General features: G+C 47.0%; 1 protein-coding gene across 1 annotated transcript in view; it reads left to right on the top strand.

The window, feature by feature from the left end:
* The window catches only part of PPP4R4 (protein phosphatase 4 regulatory subunit 4), a 2,085,322-nt gene that overhangs the window by 1,716,870 nt on the left and 343,316 nt on the right, over positions 1 to 25,136 (top strand). The window contains exons 18-19 of the mRNA XM_085626471.1: positions 12,657 to 12,698; positions 12,778 to 12,852. Of these exons, the coding sequence (XP_085482597.1) occupies positions 12,657 to 12,698; positions 12,778 to 12,852 (117 nt within the window). The remainder of the gene's footprint in view (positions 1 to 12,656; positions 12,699 to 12,777; positions 12,853 to 25,136) is intronic.

Below are 25,136 nucleotides of genomic sequence, written 5' to 3'. Positions count from 1 at the left end.
CTTTTTAAATTAAAAAGTTTTTCTATTGAAAAAAGTACATACCTGATCAAACTGATTATGGTGCCTAAATATATATAAATATATGTGCTATTTTTATAAATTGGTGTTGTTCTACTTATTGAGTCATGTGTATTATTTATTGACTATTGTGTGTATTTTTGAATCCCTAACACTCCGCTCTGATAGGCCTAAGCCTGCTCTACCACACTACCCCTTAGAAGACCAATTTGGGTTTGCTAAAGCAAGCCCCCGTACACTCATAAAGGGACCACTGGACTCTTTGCACAATATATCTAATTTTTATGTCATAGAAAGAGTCAGCGTCCTGTACATGTCCAATTATTTCACAGTATCAAACAATCAATTTTTGCAACTACACTTGATATTTCTTTACTTTGGTCTAAACATGCAATAGGTCCCTGGGTTCCTCCTGCCTCTCCTTCCGTACAGATAGTAGTCCTTCCTGCATTCACTAAACTTCTCATCCTTGCCAAAAGTACTCCTCCCGAATCCCTTTATCTCTTTCACACAATGTACCTTCTTTATTCATTAGATCAAGTGTCTGTACATGCAGAAGAGAGAAACCATTGCATTTAAAGCAAACATTCACAATGAAGGTTAAACATTGTTAAACCCAAAAGCTTAAAGCTTTTGGTCAATTAAGTGTAGCAAGCTTTTAAATACATGTTTAACTACATGATTACAGGTACGTATATGGTTACAATATAGATGTAAAATGCTAAGGTGCTCATTTTAAGTTACTTCCGCCTGATGGCCGCCTCATTAGTATGTGACTGAACACTGTTCGGTTGCATTCCTATATTTTACTATGGGAGCATGCATTACGGCCTTAAACCGGCTGTAATACATGCTCATATTTTAGGAAGCCTGCCTGGTACATTTCATCCCTGCACCCTGTGGCAGGCACCTCAAGGATGCCTGCCACAAGGTGCAGGGATCAATAGGGGGACACCATAGGTGCCCCCTTGGCCTCCAACCAGAGGCCGTGCACCAAAGGGGGCCCTGCTGGGGGCTCCTAAACACGCTTTCAGACATGATTTTCATTTCGGACAGACCGGCATGGAAACCACGTCAGAAACCATGATCGTAATCTCAAGGGTGGAAAAACCCGCCCTTGAGATTACTTGCTGGCTTCCGACTGGTAGGTGGGCTCTCCAAGCCCATAAGAAGCCAGCTGGAATGAACAGCCAGTTTCTTTTCCGACCGCCTCCAACATAATGAGGTGGTCGGAAAGGAAACAGAGCTGCCGATGACGATGCGGCCAAAAAGGCTCTGACAGCAGGCCTGAGCCTTTACGGGCCATATTGTAATCGGCCCCTAAGTGAACGAATACATTTTATATTATCAAATAAATGCAAATATTATTCAATTGAGTATATATATATATATATATATATATATGTATGTGCGTGCAACAAAAGAAGTGCAGAGCCTGATTCCGGATGAAAAATCATGCGTTTATTTTCATAATGAAAAGTGACTGCAAACTCATTTCCTCACGCGTTTCAGCTTAATAAAGCCTTGATCACAGGTGAGTTGAATTGCAACACAGGGAGGTGCTTGTGTCCGGATGAAAAATCATGCGATTATTTTCATAATGAAAAGTGACTGCAAACTCATTTCCTCACGCGTTTCAGCTTAATAAAGCCTTGATCACAGGTGAGTTGAATTGCAACACAGGGAGGTGCTTGTGTCCATTAACCCACGTGGTTTGATGTCACACTACTACAGATCCCAAGATGCACCAGTGTTGTAATAATAATCCAAATATATGGTGCGATATTTAATTAAACTGCATAGCATCCAAAACACCATATTTAGGTTTGTAATGTTATCAGTGCATCTTTTTTTTTTTTTTGTCCTCATTTGCCTGCCCCACATTCCCAAAAAGAAAAAAAACGCCATTCACCTTAGATGTCGTCGGCAACTAGATAGGAATATCTCCTAGACCCGGACACCAGAAAATACGAACTGGCGAAAGACGTTCTCCGGAATGTTATATGGGGAGAAATCTCGCTACTCCATCTAGACTTCAACAGTCTTTCGGGTGGGACCACCAAGGAACCTTGGAGTGTACTGGCATAATCATCGGACCCGGGGGGAAAAAAAAAAAAACCCCGGAAGACCTGCCGAGCAATTCTACTTCCACTGAGCCAGCACGTTCCAAAAGGTGAGGTTACGTCCACGACATGATCTGGCCAAGTCCACTTTAGATGTATCATATAAGGACATTAGCCAGCCTGCGTGCGATGGTGCCTTCTGGTCGACCCAAAATTTGCAGATCAGCCGTCTGGCCAGCAAAATTGCATAGAATAAAAAGCACCTTTCTTGCCCCATGATATTATCGTCCACGCCAAATATTATTAACGGCAGTGTGACAGAAAAGTCTTAAGTATAGAGTTCAAAGTGGTCTTTACTTCCTCCCAAAAGGTGTTGATAAATGGACAGTCCATAAACATGTGGACGTCGGAGGCTGCGGGGAGATTACACTTATTACAACATTTTCCAGTCTGAAACTTTGATAGCCTTTGGGGGGATAAATAGGCTCGATGAACAGTAAACAAATGATTCCGCCTTAGCCAAGCCGGCTTAACCACTTTATACAGGAGAGTAAACGATCTTATCCATAGGTCCTCACACTGCATACCCGTGACCCCTCCCTACTGCTCATCGGGTAAAGTGAATTCCCCGTCCACCTCCTCCTGAATAGCCCAATACCAGAGAGCTACCTCTTTCCCCCCCTCTTGTCTCTCTACCAACTGTTCTTCCAGGAAGCTGCTCCTCCCCAAATGCATCCTTTTCCTAGTCGATTCCCGGGACCAGCTAACAAGCTGCATATATTTAAATCTCGATAGTGTTGGGCCAACCTTCTCATATAACTCCTCCCAACCTACCAGTGCCCCTCCCACTAGCAGCTGTCCCCATCTTACTATCCCTGCCTCCTTTATGGGAGTTGCAAGACTATCCTTCAGACAGGGAGGGAGCTCCGGGGAATCCCAAATTGGGTCGAAACTTGAAAAATAGGGCAACCCTATTCTATCTCTAATCAACTTCCAAGCTTTTGCCAATTATTGTATGGTCTTTAACCTCACCTTCTTAAAGAACTTCCGGTCTCCGAATTTAAATAAAAAACCATCAGGGGGCAGATCCGCCCCATTCAACATAGCCTTGAACATTCTACCGATTGATGAACTTGATGGAGATTTCAGCAACATCCTGGAGTATGACAGCTGAAAGGCCCAGGCATAATATTGTATGTCTGGTAATGTGAGCCCCCCCTTCTCCCTCCTCCTTCTCAGTTTTTTCCAGGCCAGTCTGGTTGATTTATAACTCCAAACAAATGAATTTATATCTTGCTGACATTTTTGAATTTGCTTAGAATCAAAAGCTAGAGGGATGGTATTAAAAATAAATGTATATTTAGGAAGGATGGACATTTTTACTAAACTAACTTTCCCAAGTATTGTCAATGGGAGAAAGGCCCAAGCTTTTAATAACGCCCGACATTCTCGAAAAACCTGATCCAAGTTGGTATGTGCTATATTACCGATCTCCTGTGTGATCCTAATACCCAGATAGCGCATATATGGAGTGACTACCAACTTTGGGTTTTGAATATTCCATGTCATTATCTCTGTCTTTCCTTCGTTGATTTCATACCCCGAAATCTGCCCGAATTCTTTAGCCCATTTGATGATAATGGGGAAGGCCTGCACAGGGTCGTTGTGTAAATAAGGATATCATCCGCATAGAGTCCTATCCGCTTAACCCATCCTCCAAACTCAAAAGAGGGAATGTAATACTCCTCTCTCAAGATTTGAGTGAAAGGTTCAATATACATATTGAATAGGAGGGGAGAAAGCGGGCAACCCTGCCTGGTACCCCTCGTAATCTTAAAAGGCTCAGTGAGAGCCCCATTGACCAGTAGTCTAGCCCTTGGATCCTTATAAAGAAGCGTGATAACTCGACAAAACTTATCCCCTAAATTGAACCTTTTCAATACCTCGGCCAGATAGGGCCAGTTGACCCTATCAAATGCTTTGGTAGCATCCAGGGTAAAAATGGCCAAAGGAAGAGAGAAAGTAGAAGCAATGTCTATGGCTCCCACCAGGTCGTGGGTGAGATCTGCCAACTGTCGCCCCCTTATGAATCCTTTCTGATCCTGATGGATTATTGAGCCAATCTCGTCCCCCAACCTTCTCGAAAGAATAGCTGCAAAGATCTTATAGTCAACGTTTAGGAGCGAGATTGGTCTATAGGAACCGCAAACAGCCGGGTCCTTACCAGGTTTGGGGATCAGCACTATCGTTGCCTCATTCCATGATTCTGGCGGGGCCATGCCTTCCAGAAATATGGCATTAAAGAGGGCAGTCAAAGTTGGAGCTATAGCTGAACCTAATACACCATACAATTCCCCTGGTAGGCCATCCGGGCCAGCCGCCTTCCCTCGCTTCAGTTGTTTGATAGCGTTACTGACTTCCTCCTCTGATATTTTAGTCTCCAGGTGGTCGCGCTGTTCTGACAGAAGGGTGGGCAGATGAACCTTGTCTAACCAAGCCTCCCTGGCCGTTGAGTCATCTACAATGTCTTCCTTATAGATGTTTTGGAAAAACTCCTGAAAGGCGATCCCTATTTCAGAGGTTGAAGTTCTGGCCTTAGCTTCCCTTTCCAATTTTATTTCCTTAATATGTTTTTTGGCCTGATCTGCTTTTATTTTCCAAGCCAAAATTTTTCCTGCCGCCTCTCCATACTCAAAGTTTTACAATTTACTTGCCTCCCATCTCTTGGCCACCCTTTCCTGAAGTAAATTTTCAATCTTTATCTTCAACGCTGCCCGCTTCTCCTGATCCTCTACCGAACCTGGGCCATTCTGCTCTGCCTGCCTAAGCTCCTGCTCTATGTTAGTAATTGCTGTCCTATAAGCCTTACATCTGTATGAGGCTCTATTTGTTATGCTGCCTCTTAGGAAGGCTTTAAATGCTTCCCATACCATAACTATCGAAGCCGAGTTTAGGTTAATTTTCAGAAAAGTGTTTACCTCAGAAACGAGGAAGCAAATTTCTGCCTCTTCAAGCAGGATCGTCCGGTCAAAAGACCATGAGGTGTGCCTGATCTGCTGGTAATGTAATATGGTAAAGGAGATGGCTGAGTGATCGGACAGATGAGAAGGGACATATGCTATCTCCTTCAGATCATCTTTCAGCTTATGGCTAAAAAAAAGCATACTCAATTCTTGACTTGTGTTTATACTTAGAGTTGTGAAAGGAAACCCCTAGTATGTTACCCGATCTCTGCCTCCATACATGTACCAACCCCAGATTCGACATTATAGCTATAAGTGTTTGCCTAGATTAAGAGGGCGTCAATGCTCTTGAATTGTAAGATTTATCGAGCTTGGGGTTTAAGACTATATTAAAGTCTCCCACCCAAACTACGGGATCTTGGCATGAGATCAGATGGTTCTGAATTTTATTCATGAATGACGGATCGTCTTGATTCGGGCCATAATAACCCACTAGAATATACACTTGCCCTTCTAACTGTACTTTCGCAAGTAGCCATCTTCCGCTGAGATCTTCCTTCTGTTCCAGAATCTGGGCTTGAATCTGCCTTTTAAAAATTATAAGGATCCCACGTATGTTAGCGTTGTGGTCCGTACACATAAATGTATCCACCCACTTCAGGTTCTTAAGCATGTCCCTCACCTCATGTTTGAGTAGATGTGTCTCCTGGATGACAATGACCTGCGCGGGGGAGTCTTTCAAGTATTGTAAGATTCTATATCTCCTGGCCCTCACACGCAGGCCATTGACATTCCTGGATAAAAACTGCAACCCTATCATAACGCATTGTCCCTTCCTGTCCTTCTGCCTACGGAACCAGCCTCTCTAAAGTGAACCGATCGACATCTCTTAACCTGAACATGATCAGAAGCTTTTTTGCATAATATATAGATAACTGGGACAGACTTATGAGGACTTTTAAACTCTTTCCCCCCCCTGGAAAACCCTCCCTTACTAGTACTGGCCAGGTGTATCGCCAGTTTGCGTCAGAAACAGACCACCCCCTGAACCCCCACAAAGCCTATTAAAGAAGTAACCGGCTTGCCGCCACCTCGATATCAAGTTAACTACTGACACCAAAGAGATGGCAAAAAGAGCATGAAGAATGTCAGAGTGACGGGGTGGGATCGATGCGGGGGGGACTCCATGGTGATAGAGCCCAAATTGACTTAATGTCGTGTTTATCACCTTTTGTGTTAAGTTTTTTTTTTTTTCCTTTCTTTCACTCACTCTCTTTTTTTTTCCCTTGTCTCTTTTCTTCCCTTTTTTTTTTTTTTTTTTTAATTGAAATTTCCTTAGAATTTTTTTTAGTTTTTCCTTTCCTTGCCCCCTCCCCATTCTCATTCTTTCCTTTCCTTTTTTTTTTTTTTCCCCTCTCATGAGTACTAAGTAATGGAAGCTATTAACTCATCTGCCTCCTGAGGGGAACGGATATTATGGATTTTGTTGTTGTACATCACCCTCAGTATGGCAGGGAACCTCATCTGTACTGTTGCCCCTACTGCTCTAAACTTGTCCATTTTTTGACCTAGCTCCCACTGTCTGTCTAATGTGGTTTTAGACAGATCTGACCGGATTTCAAGAGAGAAATCTGTAGCCTTTATTGATTTCGCTTTCAATGCTAGGTTCAGAATTTTTTCCTTAAGGGTATAGGTGAGAAAGTTCACCAAGATCTTTCTTGGTTTTACTCTCCCGGGGTTGAGGCGGAAAGGATCTCTGTGTATCCTCTGTATATCCCTCTTGGATCTTGCTCTCTGCCGACTCCAGACTAGATTTTAGTCGCCCTACCGAATTTTCCAGATACTCTGTTCTCTCAGAGAGTCCGTCAACCTTCTTCTCGAGAGTCTCACATACAGCCCTGATCTCACTCTGATTAGTTTTTGATTCTGCAAAGCTGCACCTTATCTCCTGCCGCATAGCGTTCAAAAGTACCTCCAATGCACCACCACCTTCTTTCTCCTCCCCAGTAGGATCACCCTTAGTAGCGGTGGCGCCCCCCCATCTTCCACAGAGTGATCCACGGGGTGATCTAGGCCCCCGGGGTCCAATATGACCCCCGAACCTACTGCTGAAACATCCGTTGTGGTTCCTAGTCCAGGGGGGTCGGCCAAACTAGTTATCTCATCGCTCTCGGCGTTGTTATTGCTGCTCATAGCTGCCACCGGGGTTTCACTTAGATCACCAACTGCCTCTAAGCCTAGCTGGATGTCTAAAATTTGGGGCCGCAGCCTGAAGTATGAAAGCAGTGAGGGAGTTATGCGGATTGCACCCTTACGTATTTCTTTTTTACTACCCGTTTCAGCTAACTGAGAACTGGCACTAGCACTGGCTTTAAGGAGTGTAAGTCTTTACCTCTCTTTATCTCCGGTACCTCTGAAGCCTTTAAAGTCTCTAAGGTAAGTTGTTGAGGCGCCTTGAGACCCACACTTAGCTTCTCCGCCGGGGCACTGTTCGTAGGGCCCTTCCCCCACCTTCTACTCTTGCCTCCCCCCCCTGGAAATGTACCACTGGTAGGTTTTTTGGCCTTTGGTGACCCAAACCCCCCGCCTGTACCCCCTCCTTACTGCTCAATCCTTTGTTGTCCGAAAATAGTTGGAGGTCGCCCGCTACACCCGCTACACCTCGTCTCGCAGACCTCAAGAACTCCCCCTCAGGAGCCCCCGAGCCGCCGCCCTACGCCCGCGCCTAAGCTCCACGGCTGCCTGCTTCCACCGCATGGGAGAGGCGGGGGGAGGCTTCAGACTCGAGCCGACACACATTAACGCCCGTCCGACGTACCGAATTCTTGAGCCGCAATCGAGTACTCGAACTGAAAGATATGCGGCAGGAGAAAAGAAGATCGTCTCTCACAGGCGTCCTTTCAGCAGAAAAGACCTCCGCATCGAAAGAAACGCCATGGGACCGGTAACTGCACACTTCCACGGGGGCTCAGGGAGGTCAATAGCTGACGCGCGCGCCGCCTACTCTGCGGCCGCCATGTTTTCCCCCTGCACCAAGATGTCGTTATCAGTGCATCTTGTCTGCTTTAAATAAAGTGCTCACGTGCATGTTGATAAAATGGCAAAAGCACGTTGTCATGATGATGAAATCCGAAATTGTCCAAGAGAGGTTGTTGCCTCTCTCTTCTCCCTTTCTCACCTCGTGTCCAGAAATACCTCGGCAAATCCATTTACGTCTGGCACAAAGCAAGCAGGTCATGCCCCCATAGATATGTCACCATATTTCAACAAAACACTCCATGAAACGGGGCCCCCAACCTTGCAGGGCGGCTGCTGCGAACAGGAATGGAGATCCTGTGACATTAATCCAACAAAAAAAGTGCAGAGCCTGATTCCGGATGAAAAACCATGCGTTTATTTTCATAATGAAAAGTGACTGCAAACTAATTTCCTTACGCGTTTCAGCTTAATAAAGCCTTGATCACAGGTGAGTTGAATTGCAACACAGGGAGGTGCTTGTGTCCATTAAACCACGTGGTTTGATGTCGCACTACTACAGATCCCAAGATGCACCAGTGTTGTAATAATAATCCAAATATATGGTGCGATATTTAATTAAACTGCATAGCGTCCAAAACACCATATTTAGGTTTGTAATGTTATCAGTGCATCTTGTCTGCTTTAAATAAAGTGCTCACGTGCATGTTGATAAAATGGCAAAAGCACATTGTCATGATGATGAAATCCGAAATTGTCCAAGAGAGGTTGTTGCCTCTCTCTTCTCCCTTTCTCACCTCGTGTCCAGAAATACCTCGGCAAATCCATTTACGTCTGGCATATATATATATATATATAATCTACTGGCGGTCGCCAGTAGATAGTTATAGTTACAACCTAGTTTCCATAGGAAATCTCAAAATTCTATTTTGAATAACTTTGGCGCCGGTTGACGAATCTTCGCGAAATTTTCAAAACTAATGGGGCGCTCCTCTCAGCTCCTACCCTGAAAGTCTCGGGGTGATTCGTCAAGCGGGGACCGAGAAAAAAGGGGGTCCCAAAACGCGTTTTCCCCATGTTATTTTCCGTAGGACCTTTAGACACAGCTACAGCCCGAACGGCTGAACAGAATTACGTGAAATTTGGCAGAGAGGTAGCCATAAGGTCAAGGAAGTGCCTTTTGCAGGTCGGGTGTAAATCTGTTCAGTATTTCCTGAGAAAATAGCATTTAAAAGCATGTCAATATCTATACGCGTGCACCGTGCGCGCACTGTGCGCGCACCCTGCCGTGCGCGAGCGCAATTCTGATTGGTTGTTAGATGACGGTAAACATTCGAATCGGTCGAAACCAGGAAGTGTCGGCCGCCATTTTGTCTCTCGCAGTCTGAGGGGGTGAAAAAAAAAGGTGGAGAACGTGAAAAGGGGGCAGAGTGGACAGTTCCTGACCCCCTAGCCTTGGTCAGGGGGTCACAGAAGGACCCCCAAGTTAGAAAAAAACAAATATTTTTTTTTTTTTTATAAATCGCGAGGTGCGAACCGTGGGCGCTCGGTGCGAGAAGCGCACCGAGCGATTTAAAAAAAAAAAAATTCACGGTGCACGCACGGTGAAAAACCTGAAAAAAAAAAAATTATAAATACATAACTTAGCATTTAAAAAACCGTACAAATTCACTGAAAAAACCATAGGTTTCACACACGTTATAGTTACGAATTAGCATTTAAAAAACCTTGCAAATTCACTTTAATAACCATAGGTTTCACACATGTTATAGTTAGCTGGACATTTCACTCGTAAAAAACCAATGAAATTCCCCCGTTATAGTTACTGCAGGCAACTATAACTCACGCGACTTCAATCCTCTGCTGATGACGTCAGATATTACATCACTGATGACATATGTGTCTTTATGAAAAATAAATATTTGTAATATATGTATAGCTAAAGATTAATGGAAGAAGACATGGGTAAATCAATATCTAAATACAGTGATGTAATATCTGACCTCATCAGCAGAGGATTGCGGGTGCGTGAGTTATAGTTGCCTGCAGTAACTATAACGGGGGAATTTCATTGTTTTTTTACGAGTGAAATGTCCAGCTAACTATAACATGTGTGAAACCTATGGTTTTTAAAGTGAATTTGCAAGGTTTTTTAAATGCTAATTCGTAACTATAACGTGTGTGAAACCTATGTTTTTTTCAGTGAATATATATATATATATAGCAACAGTGTTATTCAAACCACGCAAATACGTATGAGCACTAATAATAATGTTACATCACACGAGTACATGAGGCCATAAGTAAACATATATATGGCCTAGTCAAACCTGAAAGCGTGGAGCCAAAATTAGACCGCTACACCCCTTTAAATTATTCTTCCATGCATAAAGATGTTAAGCTAGAAACTCTGCTTTTCAGATGATACACTCTTAGCATGCTTTATGTCGACCAGTCTACATCTGTTGCTTAATACGTTTTCAGATTTCTATGGTGACTAAAGGGATAACTAATTAACACTAATATGACCAAATGTATAGTATTCAGACCCTACAAGTAGAGAAAGGCAGCTAAGAATTTTTATGATGTCATACTAGGCACCGTACCAGCTTTTGACTACCTAGGTAGAAGACTAAGTTGTGATGGAAAGTGGATGAAGTAGATTTGCAAGAGAAATATGGTCCTGGCCTAGCACAGGTGACACCGTGCATTTCGCAATAGCAAAGAGATTGGGTCAACACTCTGTGTCACTGGCTATATAAGGCACGGAACAAATTGCTGCTCTATATTCAGAATTATGGAGGCATGCAACTATCTCTTTACTTACCATCTGTAAGAATCCTTTCTTTACAAAATCTGTTAGGGTCACCCACAGGCACTCTGAATGTCTCCTATGTATGGACCTGTGGCTTACAGACTTCGTGACCATAGCATGCCTGAGACCTCTTCTGTATTAGGCCAGAACCTGGATTGCACGATATTTGAAGCTCTACATTGAAACTCTGAGTGATGTTCTGCACTAGCAAGGTTGAAAAAGCCAAAGAAGGTATAACCACACATGCTATCTACTAGGGGAATTCAATCCTGCAAGTCTGTTGGTGGCACCAGAAGCAAACAAGCCAGAGAAGTCTTTATGAAATCTACTCATTGGTGCTTCATAAATTAGTTTGAGGGAAGCAACTTGGACAATGGCAACAAAACAGAGTAGTTTGTAACGTTCACAAGTGTGCCATTCCATTAATATTATTTAGATAACCCACGGCAATAGCACTTTACATTAATGTTTGTCTGAATATGCTCCTTATAACGTCATTTATTCAGTTATTGAAGCATTCTTGCAAAAACACTGGTAGTTGTATTTGTCACAGTCACACCGAATCACACCCCATTTGTTTTCTGCCCTTTATGCAACAGTCCCAGGAAATACATTCATAATGTTTGCTTAATAGTTGAGATGTAAGTTATGAAAACATGTAAATCCAGCACTTATACCTTGATTACTTTATCCATTTCATAATTCATACTTGCTACTTGAAAGATGTATTGCCATTTACATAAATTTGCATTTTAAACAAAATAGTGGTAATGAAATTTTTGGATAGATGTTCATAAAGGATTTTTATATATCTGTATTTTTGTTCAACTAAAATGTTATTCTAGTCTCACTTTTATGTGTTTTATTGATATGCTGTCAGAAATAACCACATTCTGACTGACTGTTTAGTCAATTGATTTCAGACTAAGACGATATAGTATTGTTAAATCCCAAAGTTTAGCAAAGATTGCATATATTTTTGAAAAATGCAATAAAGTTTGTGAAAAAAAGTTGCTATCATACTCTACCAAAATCACTCTCATACCTCTCACAAACTACATAGTCACACAATACTGACAGGACTCACAACCCTTACAGAGTAGCGGATAACCCTATTGACAGCACTCACACCCACACAGGTTAGTAATCACACACTACCAATGGCAATCTCACACCACAGACAGCATTTGCACCCCTCATAGACTAAAAGTCACAAAATACCAGAAGCATACTCATACCCCTGACAGACTAGCAGTTTTACAATGTCAAACTAATAGCAATGACAGTAGGTATGGCTTATAACTGAAAGTGTCTCTTTATAGATTAGTGAATTTTTGTGTCTGATATTTTGTAGTGCGAGTGGGTGAATGCAAGAATAAATCAATAGGGATGAAGAGATGAAAAACTGTGAGGATGAGTGACTTAATACATGGATGATAATGTACTGGAAGCATGGAGAGACTCATGAATAATTATGTGGCTTAAAGCATTCATGCATTTCCAGTTATGACCCAGACTTCTTACCTTTGCCCATTTTTAAACTTGATATTGAAGCCGAAGAGGGCACCATCTTCAAAGATGTACCATGAGATGATAGCTAAAGAAGGTCAAGCGGAGCTATAGATGTGTGCAGATAAAGTAATCACAGGCTAGCTGTAGTACAAGGAATGCTCTATTAGTTCTTATAAAGGAAATGCAAATTTCAGTTGTTTGATGATAATAGGAGTTCATATGCAGAGTCTCATGGATGTTAATTTCCTGCAACTGTAGTATTCATGATGAAAATTCTGTGAAAACTAATACAGCTTTTCTTTTCTGTAGACCGTTCTAGAATTAGACCGAATGGAAGTTTCCATGGATGCAGTAAGTATATATTTCCTTTACTACTACATATTTTGCTGCACTTATGATATAAAATTCATTATTCTGTTTTTTCAATTAGTTTCAGAAAAGATATTATGATAAAGATACTGTGGATCAACAAAAAGAAAGGGAAGAAGCACTTCTTTTGGAGATGGTATGTATACCAATGTAGAATGTAAGGGAAAGTAGATCTGATTCCAAATTTCAAGCCACTGTTGATTAGAATATTGCTATTTTTTGGTGTGTAAATTCTTGAGAGGAATTGGGTTGTAGGTTGAGGCCATTGTGAGCCATTCTCAAGCAACAACAACAATCCTTGTCATGGTGAACCACAGCAGGATAGTCCCTGAATTCAACGGTGTTTAACCCTCCAGTAGTATGGCAAAAAAGGAGTCAGGTTTAACTTAGAGAAAAATGTGTCAACTAGTTATGCAGCACACAACAAGTTATAAATCAACAGCACAACACAAAAATATCCCATACCAATTTGAAAAAATAGAAAAAAATGTAATAAATGAAATGAGACCAAGGCAATAGATATCTAATCAGTAGAACTAAAGATATGTAGTTTCAAAGATTTAATTTGGTTATCTGGTCATGCTATACCTAGGGAAAGTCACACATTCAGGCCGATGGCGATGGCACGCAGATGGGATACAGGCATCAGGTTAGTCCCGCTGAAAAAGTTACCTTTCCAAAGTCTGGAGCCAACCACTTCCACAACAATATAGCAACCATCTATAAAAACTTTAATCTCCAACCCTCCGACCTCTTCAGCCTCTGATCAACCTCCACCACTGCATGGAAACATCTCAGCACACCTAGCACAGCCACCCTCATGAATCTCCAACTCACCAAAAACCTGGAGAGAAACAGCCTACTGGACCCTTCTCAATCAGGATTCCGAACCAACCACAGCACCAAGACAGCCGTGATCACTGCTCTGATCTTGCTTGACCTCTCCACAGCCTTTGACAATATCTCCCACCACACACACATTGATTTCCTACGCCAGATTTGTATAACAGACTGTACGCTCAAATGGATGGCATCCTTCCTCAAGAGACGCACCCAGACAATCCGACTCCCTCCCTCCACATCACAAGTCAAGCACAACACCTGCGGTGTCCCCCACGGCTAATTCCTCAGCCCTACCCTCTTCAACGTCTGCATGACACCGCTTGTAGACATCGTCAGATCTCACGACATTAACATCATCTACTACACTGACAACACGCAACTTCTCCTCTCGCGCTCATCAGACCCCACTGCGACAAAGGCAAACTTCCACTACTCTCTGAAGAACATCTCAGCCTGGATGAAGGACAACTGCCTCAAGCTCAACATGGCCCAGATGGAAGTCCTCATCTTCAGCAAACACACCGTCCTCTGGAATGACTCCTGATGGTCAGAACTCCAACGCACCCACATGCCAAAAGACCATGCCCACAACCTCAGCATCATCTTCAACAGCGAACTCTCCATGAAACATCAGGTCAATGCTGTCTCCTCAGTCTGCCTCCAAATGCTCCCCATGATCTGCAAAGGGCCTCCCCATCAACACCAGGAAGACTGTAATGCAGGTTCTCGTCACCAGCAGTCTGGACTAAAGCAATGCACTGTATGCAGGGATTACCACTGAACTCCTGCAAAGACTCCAGATGATCCAGAACACAGCCGCCAGACTAATTCTCAACCTGTTAAAAAAAAAAACACATCACCCAGCACCTAAAGGACCTTCACTGGCTCCCGGTCCAGAAGAGATGCCAGCTCAAGCTCCTGACAAACGCCTACAAAGCCCTCCACAATCAAGGACCCTCCTACATGAACTACTGTCTGCATGTCAACCGACCCCCCAGGAACCTCCACTCTGCACACCTCGCACATATCCCGTGCATATGCCGCTGCCACGCCGGAGGATGCTCCTTCTCCTATATAGTCGCCAAAGCTTGAAACACCCTTCCCCTTCACCTCGCTGACCCACTTCAGGAAGGGGCTCAAGACCTGGCTCTTCGACTGAGACCTACAACATGCACCTGGATACTCTCACGGGTAACAAGCTGGGCTTTTTAAATCCCACTTGATTTATTGTTTGTGAGTCCGCTTCGTGGTGGAGGAAGTTGCATGAAGCGCGTTGCTGATGCTCTTTGCTGTAGCATGAATATCCTGTCAGGCATCTCAGGCGGTCGTTGCTGGAGCTTCAAGTTTGCAGTTGCTGTGGGCTGTTGTTACTGTAGCACAAAGTGCAGATCTTGCATTGACAATCATCCTTGGTGGTTGCTGTTGCGTGAAGTATCAGCTCCACTAGAGCTGCGCATTGGTGGTCATTGCGGGTGGCAGAATCTCGGTGTGAAAATGCCATTCGTGGTCACAAAGAGTTCAAAACCTCAGGATCTCTCCATTTTTCTTCAACATAGTGAACTCTGATGTTAACCAATGGCCTAGGACCTGGGGAGGGGCCTCTTGGGGATCAGGAACTCACTGTAATAGATACTAACAGAGATCAGGCAGGTCCAGATGCTAGCAAAGATCAGGCAGGTCCTTTTGCAGGTCCTGTTGCAGCATGCCAGCTGGTCAGTTGCAGGGAGGCCTTTGGAGATTGTTGTGCCCATGTGGCTCAGAACAGGAGGTCAGCCAGCTGACCCGTTCCGTCACTCTGCCTGGGATAAAAGGAGCAGGTCCAGTCTTCTTTCCCAGAAAGCAGGGCAGACCTCAATCAGCAGGGCATTCATCTGGCAGTTGGGCAGTCCTTCTTCTGTAGTATTCACAGGTCCAGGAGTGTACGGAAGATTTGGTTTGATCGTCCAGTATGTATACCTGGTACCAGCGTTGAAGTGGGAGAAACTTCTAAACTCTCCCCCATCAACGTCTGTTTTTGGAATTTCCTTCCTACCCCTTTCTGGGGTGACAAAATGCTAGCTATTTAATAACTGGAATAATTTGACCCAATGTTATAATATGGGAGAGGTATGCCTTGCAGTAATAAAAAACTAAAGTAAGCGTTTTTCACAACCAGGACATGTAAAACTTAAAAGTACATGTCCAACTTTTTAAATACAATGCACACTGTTCAACTGGCTGTTTTGGGTCTACCCTAGGGGTGAATTCTATGGATTAAAAAAGGAAGATTTAAGCTAACAAAAGATTTATTTTTGGCAGAAGTTTAAACTGCACACAGACTGCAATGACAGGCCTGAGACATGTTTTAAAAGGCCACTTAAGTGAGTGGTGCAATAAGTGCTTTCAGGCCCACTGGTTGCATTTAATTTATAGGCCCTGGGTACATGTAGCACCATTCAGTAGGGACTTATAAGTAAATTTCATGTGCCAATATGGGTGTAAGCCAATTCGTCTGTGTTAAAAGGAGTGAGCACAAGCACTACAGCACTGCTCTGCAGTGGTAAAGTGCACAGAATCCTAAAACCAAAAAAAGAAATTTCAGCAGAACAGGAGGGGAGAAGGCAAAACGTTGGGGGGAAGATCACGATGAGGCTGTCAGGTCTGAGAATTCTGAAGTTGTTTATAATATTAGAAATCAGTACTTGCACATATTCATGTATACATTTATTTACTTACTAAATACTGCACATGTAAATGATCATTCAATTATCTCCTGCTCCCTCTTCCTTGCCAACACCGGTAAGTCATTTGTGACTATGATTATTTGCTTATCTGTGTCCATGAGATCACCAGTCCCTCTTGTGCGATAAAAATACTTTCAATGGCCCGCCTTAGCACAGGTGTGATTATATCCTCTTCCTTACACTGGACTGCCTGCTTTTCTGTTTTGCAGAACTGCAGGTACTCTGATGCCTGATGTGGCTGCTTGTTGCTTCTGAATGATTAGCCACGCCCTCCTTGTTTAAATGAAGTGCGTGGCTATCAAGTGTCCTTCTGTAGATTGAGTAGAGGCCTGCTTTGCAATGATGTAGCTCATACTGAGTTCACTCACCTACCTCTTTTCCTTCCACCGTCCATCTTTGGCCATCATTTCGAGCCACTTGTGAGTTTGGGATAAAGTTTGATGAGTGTGTGACCTGCGCTTGGAGGTTAATTCACCAAAACATCAGTAGAAGTGAAAGTGATATCTGAAAGAGATCGTAGTTATAGATTCCTTACCTTAGAATTACCCCCAGTCATGAGACTGGATCCGTCAAGATTGTTTTCCTTAGCAGTACCCCTGCGCATTCATCGTTGGCGTTGTGTTTGCCAGGATGACGTCACAGTGTCTGCTTAGACGCCACCCCTGCGTATTGACATCAGTTCCTTCATTCTCCACGCCAGCCAGCGCAGATCTGAAGAGAGCGTGCCTCTTCATCACTTTTTGACTAAAACATTTTTTACTTTTGTCAACATCTTTTTCGAGTCCGACTCCTGGTGCACGTAGGGATGTCCCATCGACAGACCGGCTTCAAGCCTTAGGACTCCTGTCACAAGCTGATGTCTGTCATGGATCCGCACCTTGTATGCTTCTGGTGCCTGGAGCATGACCACGACCCAAAGTCATGCTCCGACTGTCGGGCCATGAACCTGAAGTCTTTGTGGGAGCGGTCCCGAAAGCTTCTGGCGGCCCGACCGAAAGCTCGGCACCGCTTGAAGTCCCGGTCTTGAGGAAGGTCTCGGGACCGGTTGCGGAGCCATCACCACTCGTCATCGAAGTCTTTGCACTCCTCGGGCACGTCGAAGCACAAGAACAAGGTAAAGAAGCATTGTCGCTCTTCGTGTTCTCCCCGTCTGTCGGCTAACGTGACGTGGGACCCGGAGCATCGTTGCTCTCCGACTCCACCTTTGGAGTCCATTTCCGGGGTGACTCCACACTTCCCTCCCTTTCCGGGAGCCAGGCGTCCCCTGCCCAGCTTTGAGCTTTCTACAAAGCGCTCCATAGCATCTTTGGACAGCCCGACTCTGCCGGCGTGCTTTCGGGCCCCGTGGACTCGGCTTGGGGCCCTGGGCCTTCGAGGCTGGCAGCTTTGGTGCCGATAGGGCCCCCGAGGGTACAGGCCTGGATTGGTGCCGGTCAACCTCATGGTACCTTCCCTGGTGCCAATTCCAGTGGCAATGCCCCCGATGCTGGTTGCACCCTCAACTGACGTCGACCCAGCCTCACACCTGACTTGGTCACAGATCCGGACTGGCATCGACTGACACCGGCGCTGACCAGTATTTTTGTACCTCTGTTTTTTCCTGGCGTTCCCTACCGCCCTGACTGACAGCCAGAGGAGGATGAGGAGGACTGGGAGGGATCTGGTGACCCTCAAGCAGACCAACTTGAGGAGCCGGACTGGCGAGAGGAGTTGGGTGAGGCTAGTGGTCTGGATACCTCACCTGAACTTGGTATTCTTTCTCCCCCTACCGTGGCTACAGAGGAGGGGGCCTCCTATGCTGTGGTGTTGCGTAGGGTGGCTGAGGCCTTGGGCCTTTAGCTTCCTACGGTGGCTGTCAGGTCTAACTTCCTGACTGAGGTGCTTCAGCTGGCAGCAGCCTCTTCGGAGCCGCTACTGCCTTTTAATGAGGCCCTCATTGACATCCTTCTGGGCACTAGGTCCAAGCCCACCATAAGGGGCTCCTGTGTATAGGATGATTGCCTTCACCACCCCCCGGCCCCAGGGGGCCCACTTTTCCTCTCCCAACACCCTACCCCAGAGAGCTTGGTGATCCAAGCCTCAACATTAAAAGGTGTGTTACCTACTGCTCCCCCAGATAGGGAATCCAAGAAACTGGACCATCTTGGGAAGAATATGTTTTCTTCTGCCAGCTTAGGACTGCGGTCGGTGAACACTGCATGTCTCTTGGGCCGTTACACACACTCTGTGTGGGACACGGTTGGGCAAGTGCTGCCACAGTACCCTGGGCCGTGCTTACCCTCACTGTTGCAGAGGGCCGAGACGCAGCAAATTTTGCCATCAGGTGTGGACTGGATACCGCCCACTCGCTGGGTAGAACGATTTCTACATCAGTAGCCCCAAGGCACTACGAGTGGCTGAGCTCGACTAGCTTCTCCAGGGATGTTCAATCGACCCTTTTGGACATGCCCTTTGATGGCGGTCGCCTGTTTAGTGACAAGGCGGACAACGCGCTCAAGCGCTTCAAGGACTCTAGGGCTATGGCCAGATCCTTGCACCTCCCTGCCACCTCTCGCCCCATGCAGTCTGCCTTTCACCCCTTTCGTGGCTACAGAAGGGGTGCCCCACCATGCTCCACCCAGAGCGACAGGCCTGCGCAAGCTACCCAGCATCTATGCGGCCAGGGACGTGGGACCTAACGTTGTGGGTTTGGGGGCCAGCAGGCAGGCCAATCCACCAATGCTCCCCCTGCAGCAGCCTTCAAACCTTCCTAGTCAGACATTTCAGGGCCACCACTTGCCAGTGGGTGGCAGGATCTGCCATCACCTCCCCCACTGTCGCTACATCACGTCAGACAAGTGGGTTTTGCAGATAGTCCGAAGGAGCTACTCCCTCCCCTTTAAGACTACTCCTCCCTCCATGTCACCTACACTCCATTGTATGTTGGAGGAACTTTTTGGCCCTTCTACGCCAGGAAGTTACGGCTCTCTTGGCCAAGGGAGCTCTAGAACACGTCCCTGTGCAAGAAGTAGGTCATGGTTGCTACACCCGCTACTTCCTGATGCCCAAGAAGGACAAAGGCCTGCATCCTATCTTAGACCTCAGGGACATCAACCGCTTCCTTGGGAAGGAGAAGTTCAAGATGTTAACTTTTGCTCAGGTCTTGTCTGCCCTCGACCCTGGAGACTTTTTTTTTTTTTTTTTTTTTTGTTGAAACCGTTTATTACAATCTCAAATATATACAGGCATGGGCCTACAACCTTCCGGCCGGCCGCTAAAAGTGACAGAGATAAATGACATATATACAATAAGGCACTTGGCGTTACAGAGACGCTAAAGCAGGAGGTATCAACAACGTGGGCCACATGACTCTGAGCTCACAATACGGTTTCGTTTTATACAACACAACAACATAAAACCACACCCGCAAGGCAACCCGAGAGCGAAAATGACAACATATGCTCCTCAAATGGGGGGACCCCAACCATACACTAAGATCGAAGGAGGGGAAGGGGAATAGGTCCGGGACTGGGGAAGCACTGTGCCCGGGATTAAGGGAGGGGGTCATCTAGGGGGACGGAGCTGGTGAAGCGGGAGGCAACAATGGCGGCTCGCAAATACCCCCGCGGTAGGCGTTCCAGGGGCCCCACACCTTCAGCCACGCCCCAGGCTTACCCCGCGCCACATACACAACCTTCTCTCGGAACATGCACCAATCCATGTGTTCTTTCCAGGCCGACACAGCCGGGGGCCTCTGGGATCCCCACAGTTGAGCGATGTCACGTTTAGCAATCATATAACCCAGCGTCACCCATCTCGTCTGCGGAACCGAGTAGTCGGTCGGTTCCCACACATTCAGCAGGCATCTCCTCGCTTCAGGCACCAGCACGACATGCGTAACCTCTCGCAGGACCTCATGCACACCACGCCAGAATCGCTCCACCCTCGGGCATTCCCACAGAATATGTAAAAAAGTCGCCAATGCACCGCACCCACGCTTACACAGTCCATCCTCGGCATAGCCCATGCGCAGAAGCCCTGGCCCCGTCATGTACACCCGGTGAAGTATCTTAAGCTGGACGAAGCGAAGGCGAGCCGGGATGGCCACCTCCTTCGGGGAGGCCACCGCGGAAATCCAGTCCTCGTCGTCCAGCTCCAACCCATCAGCAACCCAAGCCTCGCGGAGCCCAGTCAGTAGGCCCGAGCGGTCATTAATCAACTTCTTGTAGATGAGGGAGATCGTGCTGTCCGGAACGTGGCCATCTAGCACTCTATCCTCCAGTCGGGAGGAGTCCGGGATGGCGGCCACGTCTGGGAAGACAGAACCCAGGGCGTGACGGACCTGCAGGTATCGAAAGTATTCACTGCCCTGCAGCTGAAACTCCGCCTGCAGTGTCTCGAACGTTTTGAATCCTCCCCTCGTCCAGAGGTCCCCCACTGTACTGATGCCTATCGTGTCCCACCTATCGAAGCCCTTCGAGGTCCATAGGGAGCCCAACCTCTCAGACGCATACAACGGTGACGCCCGGGTCAAACGGTCCTTCCATCCCATAGCTGCATTGGCCGCGTGCCATACTCGCACCATGACACGCGTGGGTCCCGTCAGGCGGGAATCGGGCACGCTAGTGTAGAGCGCTCGATTGTAATCGCCACCGGGCAGGAGCATCTTGTCCATTTCAAATGCCGGGTTTAAGGCGGGCCCGTAGAGGCCGTGATTGATTGCAGCTAATTGGGAGGCCCAGTAATACCGCTTAATATCCGGGAGGGCAATCCCTCCGTCATACCACGGGAGCGTCAGCTTTGCCAGGGCTATACGCGGCCTCCCGTCCCAGAACAGGCGGCGCTGCAAACTCTCCACCTCGCGGAAGTAACGCGCCGGGACCAGGTCCATCGAGTTCTGAAGTGCGTACAGAAAGCGCGGCAATGACATCATCTTGAACAATGCCGCCCGGCCGAGCGGCGAAAGCGGTAAGCGCCGCCAGCGCGCGACGTCCTCCTTCAGGCGCTGGAGGGGGGGAAGCAAATTCCGCTCGTAGCGGGCCACCGGGTCCAGCGTAATATAGATGCCCAGGTAACGAAACCCCTGCGAGGCAATCTGGATCGGGCAGCCCCGCGGGAGGACAGGAGCCTCCCCGGAGAGCACATAGACACAGGATTTAGCCCAGTTGATGACAAGACCTGAATTACGGCCGAAGGAGCGCAGAACATCGACCAGGACAATCAGTGATTTACGCGGGGAGGCTAAGTACAACAGGATGTCGTCGGCGTAGAGGGACACGCGGTCCTCATACTCAGGGGTCCAACGGAGACCACGGATAGAAGGGTGCCACCGCAGCCACTCCGCCAGAGGTTCCAAGGCCAGTGCAAACAGGAGACCCTGGAGACTTGATGGTAGCATTGGACTTGCAGGATGCTTACTTTGCCATCCCCGTCTTGCCTGCCCATCAGAGTTACCTCTGGTTCATGGTAGGCCATGAGCATTTTGAGTTCACCGGGCTCCCTTTTGGCCTTACCAGCGCCCCTCGGGTGTTCACGAAAGTGATGGTGGTGGTCGCAGTTCCTCTGCGCAGATCATGGGTTCCAGTATTCCCCATTCACGACAACTGGCTGTTGAAGTCAGGCTCGCTCCAGGCTGTTGTTTCACACCTCCAGACTACGGCGGACCTCCTGCATTTGCTGGGGTTCACTATCAATGTGCCGGAGTCACACCTGATTCCCTCTCAGAAGCTCCTTTTCATTGGAGCGGTTCTGGACACAGCACAGTTTCGGGTCTATCCTCCCGAGCAGCAAGTCTGGGATATTCGGGCTATGATACTGATTTTTCAGCCTCTATCCTGTATTTTGGTGAGACTGACACTGAGGCTGCTGGGCCTCCTGCATCCTTCTGGCAGATCATGGCAGATGGCATATGTGGGCTCTGCAGTGGGACCTGAAGTTCCAATAGGCGCAGCATCAGGGGAATCTTTCCGATGTCGTCCAGATTTCGGAGGGTACTGCAAGTCAGTTGCAGTGGTGGCTCACGAACCAGGATTGGGTCCGCGGCAGATCCCTCCCTCTTCCCCAACCAGAGTTCACAGTAGTGACAGTTGCGTCACTTCTGGAATACGGCGGCCACATGAGGGAGGCGGAGATCAGAGGCCTCTGGTCTCCAGCGGAGTCTGGGCTTCACATCAATCTTTTGGAGCTCTGGGCGATTCGTCTTGCACTGAAAGCATCTCTTCCCTCTGTCAAAGGAAGAGTAGTGCAGGTATTCACGGACAACACTACCGCCATGTGTTACTGCAACAAACAGGGCAGAGTAAGGTTGTGGACCCATGTTAAGAGGCTCTTCGCCTTTGGACATGGCTGGAAAATCAGGGCGTATCCCTGGTGGTTCAACACCCGCAGGTTCCCTGAATGCCAGTGCGGATTAACTCAGCCACTGGTTCATGATAGATCACAAATGGCGTCTTCACTCGGAGGTGGTGCAAGATCTCGTTTGGCTGTGGGGAGAGCCTTGGTTAGATCTATTCGCCACCGAAGAGAACGCGCAATGTCAATAATTCTGCGTGTTGGAATTTCCAAGGCGGCACTTGCTCAACAATGCCTTTCAGCACAAGTGGAATTGCAGCCTCGTGTACACTTTTCCTCCTGTACCGCTTCTACCCAGTGTGCTGAAGAAGATCAAGCGCAACTGTGCTCAAGTCATTTTTTTGGCTCCAGACTGGGCACAAAGAGTCTGGTACCCCAAGCTGTTCAGCATGGCCAACGATCCACTGATCAGACTGCCTCTTCGGGAGGATTTTCTGTCACAGCAGCAGGGTACGGTCCTCCACCCAAACCTGTTCAACCTCCACCTCCTTGCATGGAGATAGAGCGGCAACAGTTGACAGCTTTCGACCTTCCTCCCGAAGTCTGTAATGTCATCTTGGCAGCCAGTCGTCCCTCCACTAAAACGCTATAGGCCTGTAGATGGAACAAATTTTGGCATGGTGCACAGCAAAGGCTGTGGATCCCCTTTCTGCCCCTCTTTCTGAGGTTCTCCTCTTCATTCTTTCTTTGACCCAGCAGGGCTCTGCTCTGGGCACTCTGAAAGGCTATCTTTCGGCCATATCAGCATTTCTTCGCCTTCCTGATCAGCCTTCTCTTTTCAAGTCCCTGATTGTTAACAGGTTTTTGAAGGGCATTACTCATCTCTTTCCTCCTTCTCCTTTCGTAAAGCCCCAGTGGGACTTGAAACATGTGCTCACTTATCTTATGTGTGCTCCCTTAGAGCCACTACATAATTGTCCTCTTTGTCTCCTCAATTTAAAGACTGCTTTCTTGCTTGCCATCACCTCTGCTCGCAGGGTGCGTGAGCATCAAGCCTTATCTTCCAAGCCTCCCTTTCTTGCTTTCCATCTGGACAAAGTAGTTCTCTGTACTAGGCCCTCTTTTCTGCCCAAAGTGGTTACTTCTTTCAACATAGGTCAGACCATCACATTGCCCACCTTCTTCCCACCTCCGCACCCTTCCAAAGAGGAAGAAAGACTCCACCGTCTGGATCCAAAACGTGTGCTGTCTTTCTACCTTGACTGCACTAAAGACTTCCGGGTGGATGATCTACTCTTCGTGGGTTATTTGGGCACCAAGAAAGGTCAGGCAGTGCACAAGCGTACCATCTCTCAATGGGTTTTCCCATGCATTAAGATCTATTACTTTTTGGCTAAAAAGGAACCTCCAGTAGGACTGTGCGCCCACTCTACCAGGGGCAACAGCCGCTACTACTGCTTTGGGATGTGGAGTTCCGCTGGTTGACATCTGCCAGGCAGCCTCGTGGGCATCCCTGCACACGTTTGCAAAACATTACTGACTGGACAGACAAGTCTGGAGAGATGGCTTTTTCGGCTGTTCTGTTCTCCAGGACTTCCTGGTGTGAACTTGGTTTGCCGACTCACCTCCTATTGCTGGGTATCTATTCTAAGGTAAGAAATCCATAACTACGGTCTCTTTTAGATGAACAAGTTACTTACCTTTGGTAACTATGTATCTGTAAGAGACATTAGTAGTTATAGATTCCTTACTGCCACACCCATCCTCCCCATTCTGCAAACTGACTTCTAGGCATAGGGACTCCCTTGCAGGGCCCTATTTTTGTGCACCAGTGGTCAGTGTCTTGCATGGCTCTGCGCTTCTAGCGTGGAAAGTTGTGTCAGAACTGACGTCAGCTTTCAGGGGCGGCATCTAAGTAGACACTCCAACGTCATCCCGGCAAACATGACGCCAAGGACGGACGCGGATTCGACCAAGTCGACCCAGAAGCGGGGTCTGATGGTGGAGCCGGAAAGCGACGACGCTCCAGGTCCCACATCACATCAGCCGACGGATGAGGAGAAGGCGAAGAGCGACAATGTTTCTTCACCTTTTTCTTGTGCTTCAACTTACCCAAGGAGTGCAAAGACTTCAGTGACGAGTGGTGATGGCTCCGCAAACAGTCCCAAGACCTTCCGGGACTTCGAGCAATGCGGAGCCGACTGTCGGGCCTCCAGAAGCTTTCGGAACCGCTCGCGCAAAGACTTTGGGTACTTGGCCCGACAGTCGGAGCATGACATTGGTTCGTGGTCGTGCTCCAGGCACCAGAAGCACGCAAGGTACGGATCCATGACAGACTCAGCTTGTGACAGGAATCACAAGACTTGAACCTGGTCCATCAGTGGGAAATCCCTACGTGCACCAGGAGTCAAAGGACTTGAAAAAGATGTCACCAAAAGTCAAAAAAAGCTTTAGTCTAAAAGTGAGGCAGGGGCACGCTGTCTCCAGATCTGCGCTGGCTGGCACGGAAAAAGAAAGAACTGATGTCAGCGCTGAGGGTTGGTGCAAGTAGACACCACAACGTCATCCCGGTGAACACGACGAC

Source organism: Triturus cristatus, chromosome 9, assembly GCF_964204655.1.
Source record: "Triturus cristatus chromosome 9, aTriCri1.1, whole genome shotgun sequence".
Taxonomy (NCBI): Eukaryota; Metazoa; Chordata; class Amphibia; order Caudata; family Salamandridae; genus Triturus; species Triturus cristatus.
This window is presented reverse-complemented; position numbering and strand designations above follow the sequence as displayed.